The 14,328-nt window shown below is 49.5% G+C and overlaps 1 protein-coding gene across 1 annotated transcript; it reads left to right on the top strand.

The window, feature by feature from the left end:
- Positions 1-359: 359 nt before the first annotated feature.
- Positions 360-13,803, top strand: NUDC (nuclear distribution C, dynein complex regulator). The gene is made up of 9 exons (XM_081226378.1): positions 360-574; positions 2,650-2,727; positions 10,023-10,226; positions 10,318-10,383; positions 11,191-11,310; positions 11,390-11,584; positions 12,791-12,874; positions 12,970-13,088; positions 13,539-13,803. Exons 1-9 carry the CDS (start codon positions 494-496, stop codon positions 13,588-13,590), a joined length of 999 nt encoding a protein of 332 aa, XP_081082504.1. The 5' UTR covers positions 360-493; the 3' UTR covers positions 13,591-13,803.
- Positions 13,804-14,328: the final 525 nt, after the last annotated feature.

The raw sequence follows: 14,328 nt of genomic DNA, 5'->3' as shown, positions 1-14,328 counted from the left end.
GACTCATTGAAGCTAGGTTAGAAGAGATGACTAAGAACACTTTCCGCTTCACTGTCCTACAAGCTGGGAGGTCGTTCCCATAGGAACAAAGTTCGTGCCTTTTTAGCTTCCAATCCCGCCGGAGTTAGACCTAGGGCTTTCTGGAAGGCTCCATAAAAAGCGTCTGGTGACCGTAGCAACTCACACCAAACTCAGGGGCCCTCGTCTCCGCCCACAGCTTCACTGATGAGCTCTTTGATTGGCTTAGCAAGTCGACCAATGGCCGGCGAAGCGGGCTGTTTGCCGCGCGGTGAATGGCTGCAGGCCGGAAGAGAGGCCGGAAGAGAGAGCTAGCAGGGGGGGGGGCCTGGGCGGCGGGGCGTGTGCGTGTTTCCGGCTCTGCTGCGGAAGGCCGAGGACTACAGCGGTTGGACCGGACGCGACCCTAAAGACCGGAGAGCGCGGGACGCGTGTGCGGAGCTCAGATTTTGGAGCGTGGCTAGTGGCCGGCACGATGGGCGGAGAGCAGGAGGAGGATCGGTTCGACGGCATGTTGCTGGCCATGGCGCAGCAGCACGAGGGCGGCGTGCAGGAGGTAACGGCCCGTGCGGCGTTGGCTCGGCCTGGCCCCCCGGGGGTGCCCCAGCCACGCTCTCTCCGTCCTTCTCTGCTTCAAGGGCCGAGATACACCCCTGGGCCTCGCGAGCTTTGGGATCCCCCCCACATTCTTACTGCACTCCAGCTTCCGGCCTGGCCTCCTTGCCTCAAGTCTTGCACTCGTATCAGTCATGGGACCCCGGGGCCCCTCAGTAGTTCCTGTCTTAGCAGCTCCGGCGTCCCTGCACCCGTCCCTGGAAAAGACCCAGAGTCTTGGGATCTCTCCCCGCTCCCCCCCCGCTTATTCTCCCACATACTTCTGGCCCCGTTTCTTTTCTGCTGGCCGCTCCCGAAGAGCATCCTTTAGGATGAACTATTCTAGACATTGAGATTTGCATGTACCAAGACTTGGAACGAGCGGAAGAATGTGGGCGGTGTGTGTGTGGGGGTGGGGTGGGGTGGTTATATTAGCACGTGGTCTTTTTAGGGCATGAATGGGGGACTAAGAGACCTGTGTTCACAAGCGTTCTACACCACCTACCAACTTGAGACCGTTCCACATCTCCAGGCCTCAGTTTCTTTCTTTGAGACAGAGCTTACGAATCCTTATTTCCTGAATTTGTAGGAGAGTAGTGTCTTGAAGTGAAGGACAGTGGGGAATTCTCAGTAATCAGGCTTGAACATTCAACAAGTATCTGTTGAGTGATCGATGTGTGCAGGAACATAATTCATGCGTAGTGACCAGACCCAATAACACGTAGTGTATGAAGGATAAAGACCAACTAGTCGGGATTCTAGAGTTGGTTTTTTTGAACCATGGAAAGTTCAAAAGGTAGAAAAGCATATCAAGATCAGTCTTTCTATAAAGAAACTGAAGGAACTTGCCCAAGATCATCCAAAAGGGTCCTAACCTAGAGGGGACCAGAATCCTTAGGCCAGTGTGTGCTTTCCACAGACCATTTCTGATTCTGTTTCTCTGGGGACAAGTTTTCATGGAGCTTTCCATTCCCATTCTCTCATTTAGGTGCCTGTGGTGACCAAGGACTCCTAAGCCCTTTGAGGTGGGAAGAGTGCTATTAATTTGGAGATGTGAAAGGCTCCCATACCCCACCCCCCTAAATTGTTGACACAGTTGGATTTGGGAGTGAGTTCGTTTCTGAGTGAATTGAAAAAGTGTCTAGAAGCTGGAATTGAAACCATTGAGATAAATTCTAGCATCAGATTTAGAACCACTCACTTGGGCAAATAAAAAGGCTTAGTTATATGTGCTAATCTTAGGTCACTACTAGGGCTTTTCATTCAGCAAAAGTTTTATTGAGCATGTACTCTGAGTCAGATCTGGTGCTAGGCATTGGGGATGTAGACAAAGTCATGGTTCACAGTGCCTGCTTGTGAGGAGTTCACTCTCCCGCAGAGGGTCTCTTGCTCTGGGCGAGACACTGCTAAGGACCTCACCTCCATTACCTCCTTTGGTCCTCACAGAGGATCCTCACCTATATCCCTAGAAATAGGTCCTGCTGCTGTTTCTGTTTTATGGAGTTAAGAAACTTTCCCAAGGCCACAGAGCTAATGTATGTCAGTCTGATACCCAGACCAACGCTCTTAAATGACTTGGCTACACTGATACCCCAGCCAGAGTTAGTTGGTCTTAACCTTCTTTGAAGTGGCTTCATTTGTTCCCCTCCTTCTAGCTCTGCCCTAGTAACTCAGCCAGTGCCACTCTGGATGGGCTTTTTATTTTGTGGAGAGGAAAGCTGGATCCCAGGCGTTTCAAGCCCTGGATGCAGAGGAGTGTCCGATATCCTCAGGCTGCTTCTAGCACCACAAAAAATGTGGAACACATATACACATGCAGACAAGAAATGAGAAATCTGCCTTTCAGGTGATCTAGGTAAGGTTAGGCTAGGCTTCCTGGCAGAAGTGACTAAGTCAGGGCCGGTTCTCTCATTTGGGAGGCTCAGGGTGAAACAGTCCAGTGCCACGTTCCCTTCTAGACTAAGGAAGTTAGCTTCTGTGTAGGTGAGGGGCTCCCAGTATGGCATCTCTACAGCTTTGGTCTTTGTCTTCTTTCAGCTCGTGAACACTTTCTTCAGCTTCCTTCGACGCAAAACAGACTTTTTCGTTGGAGGAGAAGAAGGGATGGCAGAGAAGGTGAGTGTTGGGGACCACTGTCCCTTGGGCAGCTCTGTTTCTCCAGAAGAAGAGCTTACTTGACCTTCCTTTGGCATAATAATAACCTATAGCAGAAGTAAAATGCCAAGGGCAAAGAGTCGGGGAAGGGAAGCAAGCTGTCATTTATTGAAGCCCCTCTCCTTGCCAAGTGCTTTATCTACCCTATCCCCATGGCCCTCTAGAAGTTTGAGAGGGGCAGATGTTACTATCCCCATTTACAAGTGAGGAAATTGGTCTGAGTTATGGGAGACCCAGGATTGGAGCCAGAGTCTGTTGTAAAACTGCCTTCTGCCCCTGACACCATGCTTTTTGGTTCCTTTTCCATTGAGGTTTTATCTAATTACCTAGCTGGGAGATGAGAGTAGGCAAATGTTAGAAATTGAGCTTAGAAGACAGAGATATAGGAAAACTCAAAGCCGGCTATCCCAGTCTTCCCAGATGCTGTAAGCAAAAGTTAAAGGATTTGAGAATTGCAGGGTTTAAAAATTTTCTTTTTTTAAATTGAAATAGTTGATTTACAATCTTGTGTTAGTTTCAGGTGAACAGAAAAGTGAGTCAGAAATAGATAGATACACACACACACACACACAGATATATATATATATATATATACTTTTTAAGATTCTTTTCCATTATAGGTTATCACAAGATACTGAATATAGTTCCCTGTGCTATACAGTAGGTCCTTGTTTTTTAAACATCTGTTTTATATACAGCAGTGTGTATCTGTTAATTCGAAACTCCTGGATTATCCCTCTTCGCCTTTCCCCTTTGGTAACCATAAGTTTATTTTCTGTGTCCATGAGTCTATTTCTGTTTTGTAAATAAATTCATTTGTATCATTTTTTAAGATTCCACATATAAATGATATCATATATTTATCTTTCTGACTAACTTCACTTAGTGTGATAATCTCTAGGTCCATCCATGGTGTTGCAAATGGCATTATTTCATTCTTTTTTATGGCTGAGTAATATTCCTCTGTGTGTGTGTGTGTGTACACCACATCTTCTTTATCCATTCATCTGTTGATGGACATTTAGGTTGCTTCCATGTCTGGCTATTGTAAACAGTTCTGCAATGAACATTGAGGTGCATGTATCCTTGAAGACCATGTTTTTCTCTGGATATATGCCCAGGAGTGGGATTGTAGGATCATATGGTAGCTCTATTTTTAGTTTTTTAAGGAACCTCCATACTGTTCTCCATAGTGGCTGTATCAATTTACATTCCCACCAACAGTGTAGGAGGGTTCCCTTTTCTCCACCCCCTCTCCAGCATTTATTATTTGTAGACTTTTTGATGATGACCATCCTGACTGGTGTGAGGTGATTCCTGAGAATTGTGTTTTGTGGTATGGGTTCTGATACCTTGAACATCTTCTAATTCCTTAGGTTGTGATTATATTTTTGAAGATTGGTAAATCATGTCACCTCACTGAACCGTGATTTTTATAACCTTGATATTTGTTTTCACTTAAATTTAAGAGACACAATAACAAGAAGGAGATATTTTGCAAACTGCTTTCTGTGGCTTCAGGGTTCTAACAAGCTGAAATGCTTGATAATGTGTCTTGATGCTCTGAGGCTACTCTGTTATAGACACTTTGGCCTGGAGTAGCAGTCCTGGGTTCTTGGTCTAGCTGTGTGGCCCGGTTGATTTCCCACCAATTCTCTGGTCCTTTTAATCTTCACATCTGTAAAATGGGAGAAGGTGGACTCACTGACCTGTAGGACCCTTTGTGGCTCAAATGCTCTTTCTGTATTAGCACTAGTACCTCCCATTTTTCTGTGGGCCACGACCTTGTAATATCCGCATTCATTCATTTGTAAACTAATGTTTATTGAGCACTTAACACTTTGCCTGTGTTAGCTACTGTGACAAACCCTTCGAGATTATAGAGGTGAATACAGACAATGGTCTTTGTTTTCATGGATCTCACAGTGTAGCCCCCTTACAAACCACCCCCTCCCCCCAAAAAAAAGACAATGAAGAAGTGACGGGTGTTAGGGCGGAAGTCCTGGGAGCATAAAATGGGGACTAACCTAGGTTGGGGGCTCAAGGAAGACTTGATGAGGAAGAGGTGCCTGAGGTGTGAAGGATGAGTAAGATAGCAGGCAGAAGGGAGAAAGATGAATAATATTGAGAAGTGGTGTCTCAGAGGTGTCACGGGGATGATGGTGTCACTGCTGTGTATTGGATACCTGCTGGTCCCTCTTAGACCTTGTTGTGCTCCTCGGCTCTTTGTTCCCTTAGAGTCAGCTCTTTCCCAGGAGGTTGGTCCGACTCTCAGGCAGGCAGAAACCAGCCTAGCTTTCCTGCCTGGTCTCCATTTGTAACACCAGTAACTTCTTTGTATTGGGGACCTACTGTGCACCGGGCCACCAGATGCATCATCTCCAAGTGCGTTGGTTAAGAACATGTTCTCTGGAGCTATAGGCAGATGTGAGTGAATCCTAGTCTCCCCCTCTTCCTGCTTGACAGCTTTGTGGTGTTGGGTGAATCACTTTCTGAGCCTCATTTTTCTTCCCTGGAAGAGGGGATAATCTTTCCCTCACAGGGCTGTTTTAAGGATAAAAAGAGGTCATGTAGTGTGGCTGGCACATGAGGATACAAGTTCACAGACCCTTTTTTGGACCTCTTGGGGCCAGATGTGTTTTGGGATTTAGAATTCATTGGATTTTAGGAGGCAATACAGTGTGTATACTGTACATTACGTACAGTACCCCAGTCCAGGGGTCAGGAGCAGCATCATGTAATGAAACATTAATATTTCTACAGAGAAATGTGTATCAATATTTATACCAAGTGGGAGATATGACTCCCACTGTAAATGACTGTAAATACCTTCATGCTACAAACTTAGAGAAATACAAAAATACTTCTAGTTGTTTTTTTTTTTTTTGTGGTACGCGGGCCTCTCACTGCTGTGGCCTCTCCCGTTGCGGAGCACAGGCTCCGGACGCGCAGGCTCAGCGGCTATGGCTCGCGGGCCCAGCCGCTCCGCGGCATGCGGGATCCCCCCGGACCGGGGCATGAACCCGCGTCCCCTGCATCGGCAGGCGGACTCTCAACCACTGTGCCACCAGGGAAGCCCTACTTTTAGTTTTTATAGCTTCGGGGCTCGGCATTATGGATTCGGATAAAGCCATAATGATCTAATCAGTATGTTATTGACATAGGAAGAGATGAATGGACTAGTGAAGCAGAATAGAGAATCCAGAAAAAGTCTAGCACGCATGAGGATTTAAGATGTGTCCAGTAAGGTAGGTAATTCAGTTCAGTAGGCAAAGGATGATTTAATAATTCATGCTGCTACAACTGGCTACTGGTAAAAAACCAAAACGTGTACTATACTGTACCATCTGTTTTACTCATATCTAAAAATAAATTGCAGATCAAGAAGAGCTTAGTAAGGGGGCTTCCCTGGTGGCGCAGTGGTTGAGAGTCCGCCTGCCGATGCAGGAGATACGGGTTCGTGCCCCCGTCTGGGAAGATCCCACATGCCGCAGAGCGGCTGGGCCCGTGAGCCATGGCCGCTGAGCCTGCGCATCCGGAGCCTGTGCTCCGCAACGGGAGAGGCCACAACAGTGAGAGGCCTGCGTACCGCAAAAAAAAAAAAGAAAAAAAAAAAGAAGGGCTTAGTAAGGAGAGCTGGGAAACTATGTATAACCTTGTGTGGAGGAGACCTTGCAAGGATAGAAACCTGGAAGCTACAGAATAAAAGGTAGCTGTTTGCTTCTTCAAACATAGAACACGTGTGGCAAAAGACGTAATGACATATGAAGTCAGTTGAAAAGCAATAGATCTGGAAAAGATGCATTGCAGAGGACAGATAAAATTTAATAGCCGATTTAATATGCAGGTACTCTTGTAAATTGACAAGAAAAGGATAAACAGAAAAACGGGCAATTCCATGAAGAACATGTGAAAAGATGCCTAAATTCAGTAGTAATCAAGGAAATGTAGGAGAAAGAAACAGTGAGATGCCCTTTTTTTTCTGGTCAAACTGACAAATATTTTTTTTTTTTTTTTTTTTAAACTTTTTTTTCTTTAAATTTTATTTATTTATTTATTTATGGCTGTGTTGGCTCTTCGTTTCTGTACGAGGGCTTTCTCTAGTTGTGGCAAGTGGGGGCCACTCCTCATCGCGGTGCGCAGGCCTCTCACTATCGCGGCCTCTCTTGTTGCAGAGCACAGGCTCTAGACGCGCAGGCTCAGTAATTGTGGCTCACGGGGCTAGTTGCTCCGCGGCATGTGGGATCTTCCCAGACCAGGGCTCGAACCCATGTTCCCTGCATTGGCAGGCAGATTCTCAACCACTGCGCCACCAGGGAAGCCCTGACAAATATTTTTTAAAAATTGCTTACAGGGATGTGGAAAAATGGGTACTCTTCAGACATCGCTGGTAAAAGTGAATTATCATAGCTGTTTAAAACCTTTTTATTATAAAAAATGTTCAACATCACTAATCATTAGAGAAAGTCAAATCAAAATCACAATGAGATGTCATCACCTCACACCCATTAGGATGGCTTCTATCAAAAACCCCAGAAAACACACCACAAGTGTTGGCAAGGATGTGGAGAAATTGGAACTCTGGTGCACTGTTGGTGGGAATGTAAAATGGTGCAGCTGCTGTGGAAAACTGTATGGCGGTTCCTCAAAAAATTAAAAATAGAACTATCATATGATCCAGCAATCCCACTTCTGGGTGTATACCCCCCAAAATTGAGAGTAGGGTCTTGAAGAGAGATTTGTACACCCATAGCAACACTGTTCATGATAGCCAAGAAGTGGAAGCAACCCAAGCGTTCATTGATGGATGAATAAACAAAATGTCATATATACGCATAATATAATATTATTCAGCCTTTTAAAGGAAGACAGATAAGAGCACATATTGAATGATTCCATTTATATGAAGTTCTAGAACAGGAGTGTGTCTTCTCCCTCAGATGTGTCCCCCCGCCCTATGGTCAGGTTCAGGACCTCATGCCTTTGGATTTAGCTTAAATTTCCCTCTGGGGTCTCCCGGCCAGGCTGGTGGGAACCACCCTTTGCTCCCCTATCACCCAGCCTAGGTCAGGGAGCGCTGTGTTCAGGTATGCCCACTGAGCAGTCTGGGGCTATCTTTTAGAACTGGCCCAACCCTCCTCACCGCTTCCCCACTCTGCTGGTCTGTGGTTCCCAAAGATGTGCCCAGTGACAGAAGCTTGGCTCTGACAGCCTGCCAGTTGGTACTTCTGCGTAGGCTACACGCTCCCAGGGGTCTCTACCTGGGGCTGGGCCTGGGTAAAGCTGGTGGGAGGAGACTGGGAGGAGGGGTCAGAGGCTGCTGTGATTGGCCTTGACTGTGCCTGGTGGTTCAGCTCTGCCCTCATCTAACCTCCAGGAGCTAGGAAAGGACAGGATGAATGGACGTAACATGATTCACTGGAGCTGGAAGAGGGGATGGCCCTGCTCCTGCCTCCCCTTAGCCACTCATTGGCAAATGGCTTGAGTTCAAGGTCCTGATTAGGGACTTGGGACCAAGGCCCTGTGGTGGAACAGCCTCTGCTGGCGTAATTGTGCCATGACTGATCCCTTCTGTTGATAGCAGGATGGCCTTCAGGTGGCTCATTTCTTTCTTACACACACCTCATTTTGTTAACCCATTTGGTTTGGGGGTTCTTTTGGTACCCTTTAACCTTGAAGAGCGTGGAGCTACTGCAGTGTGGCGTGAGGTTGGAGGTTTGAGGGTAAGAGGAGGAACTGGCCTCAAATGAATGAGAGGCCACAGGGCATTTGGCAGAACCCTAGATCTGGGAGCCCATGCTGACTCCGGTGACCCTGAGCCCCACGTGATTCCCCTCAGCTCTTGCAGATCCCTTTCTCCCTCCAGCCATGGCTCAGAGATTCTTGAAAGATGGTTTGTTGACCGCTGATCATGTGGTGGGTGCCCTGTGAGGCCTCCTCCAGGTGTGTGGGTTGACACAGAGTTGGGTTTCCTAAGTTGGGTAAATTCCTGAGCCTGCCAAAGGTGAAGAGGTGAAATTCAAGAGACACTTGAGCTGGTCCTGGAGGATGAGTAGGAGTTTGCCAGGCAACCTGGGAGTAGGGGCAAGGACCCTATAGGCAAAGAATAGCTGTGTAAGACTGTTTTTAGAAATAATAAGATAGAAGCACAGAGAGATGACCTCAGGGTCACACAGGTAGGAGTAGACCAGGATCTCAGATGTAGGTGTGACTCTCACGTATGCACGAGAATTGGCCAGGAGGGCTTGTTAAAAATACAGATTGCTGGGCCATAGCCCCAGAATTTCTGATGCAGTAGGTCTAGAGTGGGGCCTGAGATTTAGCATTTCTAACAAATTCTGGGTGACGCTGTTGCTGTGGGTCAGGGGAGCACACTCTGAGAGCTGCTGGTGTAAAACATGAGGTAGAACCATTTCTCCCATTGTATTTTCATAGCAGAGAAGGTGCTTCTCCCCACCCTCCACCAGCTGACACTGAGTTAGCCTCAGCCAGGTGACACATGTCATGAGAGCTGATGAAACTGGGGCTTAGAAAGTGTCAAAGTTGTTTACTTGTTCAAGGCCACAGAGCCAGACAGGTGGCACCAGTATTGGGGTTGCTCTCGGGAGACAGGAAGACCAGCTAGCAGGATGTGCATTGGAAGCATCCTGGGAAGGTCTCATGGGAGAGGCAGGATTTGAAATGGATAGCTTGCAGGCTGAGGAGAGGAGGAGACTACCTTTTCCCTCAAGAAAGGTCTCCATGGCCCGAGAGCTGGGGAAAAGCTTCTCAGAGGGGCTGAGGCTGGAGTTCTGCTTCTAAAAGCTTCACACCCATAATGAAGGACTTTTCAGAGCACTTATCATTTGGTCTGCACAACATCCCTGTGAGGTAGGGACTCATCCTTGCTGATAAGGAATCTGAAGCTCTTGACAGGTTAAGTAATTTGCCAAAAATACAATAGCTAGTGCGTGACAAAGCCTGGATTAGAATGCAGGTTGTCCAACTTCAGTGTTGGGTCTTAGTCCCTGGACTGCCTTGTTTTTTTTGTTTTTTTTTAAAAGTGGTCGCTGTTTATTGAAGCAGATTCTTTGCAGGTATTCTTATTACAACTCAGTGATATAGGTATGTATTAAATCCCATTTTGTAGATGTGGAAACTGAGGTCCTGAGTGCAGTGCCTTGCCCAGGCACTCAGCAAATAGAGATAGGACTAGCCTCACGTCTTGGGACATGTCCTGTCCCCTGATGCCTCATTGCCTTCTCTTCCTTCCTCAGCTTATCACACAGACCTTCAACCACCACAACCAGCTGGCACAGAAGGCCAGGCGGGAGAAGAGAGCTCGGCAGGAGACTGAGCGGCGGGAGAAAGCGGAGCGGGCAGCCAGGCTGGCCAAGGAGGCCAAGTCAGAGACCTCTGGGCCCCAGATCAAGGAACTGACTGATGAGGAGGCTGAGAGGCTGCAGCTGGAAATTGACCAAGTAGGAGTCGGCTTCTCTCCCCTGCCCCCCTGATCCCCATTGGCACTAGAAGTGGGTACCCTCTTGCCAAATGTTTTGCCCTTTGCCACAGAAAAAGGATGCAGAGAATCATGAAGCCCAGCTCAAGAATGGCAGTCTCGGCTCACCAGGGAAGCAGGTGAGATGGACTGGGGCTGCTCAGGACTAGCAGGGGGCTTGGGAACTTCCGGGGACTCTTCAGCCTTTCCCTTTCTCTGTAAAGCCTTCCCCTTCCCCATCCCACCCCTCCTTAGCTTTGGGAATCCTCCCCATACTTCAAGATTCCACACTGGACCAAAGTGGGTTAAAAAAAAACCAAAACCCGCTGGCTTTAAGCCTTGGCAGGAAAGCCCAAGAGCCAGGGAGGGCAGTTCCTGTACAGGCACCATTTGGGTGGGCTTGGGTCCGTGGGCCCAGCCTGGCCCTTCATGGTGGATTACTCTGACACACCTGGGGCATGTTCCCCTCGGGGCTCCTCCCATTGACTTGAGTCCAGCTTCCCAAATAATCCTTGGGGCACTCATTTGGCTTTGCAGAGGTTCTGGTCTGAGACTAGGGTCTCAACCCTAGAGACACAGAAAAAGGAAGTTGATCATTTTTTGTCAGCCTGGTTTTATTTTAGAACAGTCCTCCTGATGGCCACCTTATGACCTGTTCTGTGCTGGGCTTTCTTCCTAAGTCCTTTGGCTTGAACTGCCAGCTAGGTGGGTCCCATGGGTCCATCTCTGACTGTCACCGTCCCCGAGCTGTCACATGGTCTAGCAGTCTGAGCTCAGGCAGAGATCAGAACAGGTTTTACCTCTGGCTCCTAGTGGGCCGTGGACTGGGCAGGGACCAGGTCTGTACTGTTCTGTGGCTGTATGCCCAGTGCCAGCCCTGGCCCTGGCCCAGTGGGGTTCAGTCTGGGTCTGTCAGGTAAGCAGCCGAGCACCCCAACTGTGAGCAGGAGGCTGAGGAGGCTGAGGAGGAGGAGGACGAGAAGGACAAAGGGAAGCTGAAGCCCAATTTCGGCAATGGGGCGGACCTGCCCAATTACCGCTGGACCCAGACCCTGTCGGAGCTGGACGTGAGTGCAGGGGCTGGGGCTGGGGCTGAGGTGAGGGAGCCAGCCTGGGGCCTCTCCTGACTGCTCCTGCCCCGTGCAGCTGGCAGTGCCCTTCCACGTGAACTTCCGGCTGAAGGGGAAGGACGTGGTGGTGGACATCCAGCGGAGGCGCCTCCGGGTGGGGCTCAAGGGGCAGCCGGCGATCGTGGACGGGGAGCTTTACAACGAGGTGAAGGTGGAGGAGAGCTCGTGGCTCATCGAGGATGGCAAGGTGGTGACGGTGCATCTGGAGAAGGTGCGAGAGGCCCCACCTCCTGGCCTGTGTTGTGAGAGGGAGAGGGGGGTGCTCATGAACTCGGAGACTGTGCTGGGGGCCTGATGGACATACCTTTTTTAATCCCCACAACGAGACTTTTAAAGTAGGTCTGTCTAGTTTTAGAGTCAGGAAAAGGGTAGCTCAGAGATTTGCCCAGGCTTTTGCCTCTAGGAGGAGGTGGAGTTGGGATTGGAACGGTCCTTAGTACCAAAGCCTTTTCCTTTCCATTAGGTTTGTACATGCATTCAATTAAACAAATCCTTGAACACCTACTACGTGCCACAGACTGTTCTAAGCGCTAGAGAGAGAACAGTGAACAACACGTAGAAAACTGCCCGGAGGAAGCCTACGTTCCCTCCCTTACACCCTCAGAGAGCTGGGATTACAGACACCAGTAAATGAATGTGGTCTCTGTAAAGTGCCAGGGGTCCAAGGAAAGCATCCCATGGCACATACCACCTGACCCAGCCTACCTGACTGGCCTTGGCTGCCTTTGTGCCCTTGCACCTCCCACCTGGAATGTCCTCCTCTGCTTTTTAATGTGGCTTACTGCATGTCCTTAAAGGCCTAGCCCTTCCATGTATTGCTCTGACCTCTCCCTCCACTCTGGATGAATATCCCCCTCTGTACTTTTTTTTTGGTATACATTTTATTTATTTATTTATTTATTTATTGGCTGCTCTGGGTCTTTGTTGCTGCACACGGGCCTTCTCTAGTTGCGGCCAGTGGGGGCTACTCTTTCATTGCGGTGGCTTCTCTTGTTGCGGAGCACAGGCTCCAGGCGCCTGGGCTTCAGTAGTTGTGGTGCACCGGCTCAGTAGTTGCGGTGCATGAGCTTAGTTGCTCCGCGGCATGTGGATCTTCCCGGACCAGGGATCGAACCCGTGTCCCCTGCATTGGCAGGCGGATTCTTAACCACTGTGCCACCAGGGAAGTCCTCCCTCTGTACTTTATTCTTTCCGTTATCATGCTGATTTGTGACTGTCTCCGTGTCTGTCTCCCCCAGCCACTGGGGAGGGCAGAGGTCTTGTTCATTGGCACCCTAGGTCCCAGTACAGGCCTTCGCAGGTCCCCAGTGCAGGATGTGGATGAGAGAGAGTTTGGTTCTGGAAGGGTTGGGTGGTGGTTCCCAGGGCACAGAGCAAGCCACCACCCATCCCCCGGTGGTCCTCCTCTTCCTCTCAGATCAACAAGATGGAGTGGTGGAGCCGTTTGGTGTCCAGTGACCCCGAGATCAATACCAAGAAGATCAACCCTGAGAACTCCAAGGTGAGCCCTGGCTGGTTGGAGGAGCTTCGGTTGGGAGGTGAGGGGCCTAGGTGGCCCCAGAGCTTCACCCATCCCTGTCACTGCCTGTCCCCCAGCTGTCAGACCTGGACAGTGAGACCCGCAGCATGGTGGAGAAGATGATGTACGACCAGAGACAGAAGTCCATGGGGCTGCCCACCTCAGATGAGCAGAAGAAACAGGAGATTCTGAAGAAGTGAGCAACTGAGAGATGGGGGTTTGGGGAAGGTGTCTGGGGCTTGGACCTGGGTGACAGCAGCGAGTGTGTACTGAGCGGAACACAGGAGCTGGCCCTGCCCCTTCCAGGATGAGCCAGCCAAGTTTATGGCTTTATAGCCTTGGCTTGCCTCCCCTAATCAATTGCTCAGGTCATCTTGAGGGCAAGGCCACCTCAGGGTAGGAAGGCGTAACAGGCGGTCATTGTCACCGACAGAAAAACAGTGCCAGTGTTGGCACCTCAGCTTCCAGCCTCAGGTCCTCAAATGGGCCTTAGAGAGAGTCCTTGGGGCCCCACTCCTGCCTGGCCTGGCTCCAAGTTGCTCAGAGTTCTAAAGAGATTAGACCTCATGTGGGGAGCTAAGAGAAAGGGACTGATTTGGGGGAGATGGATGGCCTGTTTCACCTTCTTCCTACTTTCCCTCCCCAGGTTCATGGATCAGCATCCAGAGATGGATTTCTCCAAGGCCAAATTCAACTAGCCCCTGTGTTTGCCTCCCTGAACTCCTGGGGCTGAGCTCCCAGCTACCCACCTCCCTTTGCCACCCTTCCCTGGGACTTGTGGGCCTCAGGGCTGGGGCAGGCATGGGGCTGGCCCACACACAGGTCTAAGAGCATCATGGGAGAAGGGCTGGGGCCTTGGGGATGTTTTGTCCCATTTAGTCTGCTGTTACACATTAAAACTATTTACCCAATTCCACCTGTGTCCTCTCTTCCCTCTGGCCTTTCCCTGGGGGACAGGGCTCTTATGGCTGCTGCTGGGATCTGGGGGCTTTTCTTCTAGCCCAGGTTCTGCCATGTGATCTAGGGCAAGTCCTTGCCCCTCCCTGGGGCTCAGTTTCTCATTACTTAAATGGGGGATTCAAACAAGTCTTTTAGTCTGTGTATGATTCTGAGCAAAAGTGGCTAAAGGGACCAGAACATATGTCAGATTCTCAGAAGGGCCCATGATTCAGCAAAGTTTAAGACCAGCCCGGCTTGATTCCATTTTCATCTCTTAAGACAATTTCCCACAGCACTGGGTCTGTCCTCTAGCCTTGGAGCAAGTGTTTCTAAAACTACACTATTTCCCAGGGGCAGAGAGCAGCAAAGGCTGGGGAACCGCCCAGGCCTCAGATTGGCTCTGTGTGTGGTGGGGATCTGGCCGGGAAGGCAGGGTGAAGCCCAGTGGAGCCTATTGCGTGTCTCTGACCTGGACCTCTGCAGATTTTAGGGCTTCA

The sequence above is a fragment of the Mesoplodon bidens genome (assembly GCF_964165515.1).
Source record: "Mesoplodon bidens genome assembly, chromosome: 2".
Lineage (NCBI taxonomy): Eukaryota > Metazoa > Chordata > Mammalia > Artiodactyla > Ziphiidae > Mesoplodon > Mesoplodon bidens.
Note: the sequence above shows the minus strand (reverse complement) of the source record. Positions and strands in the feature narration are given on the sequence as shown.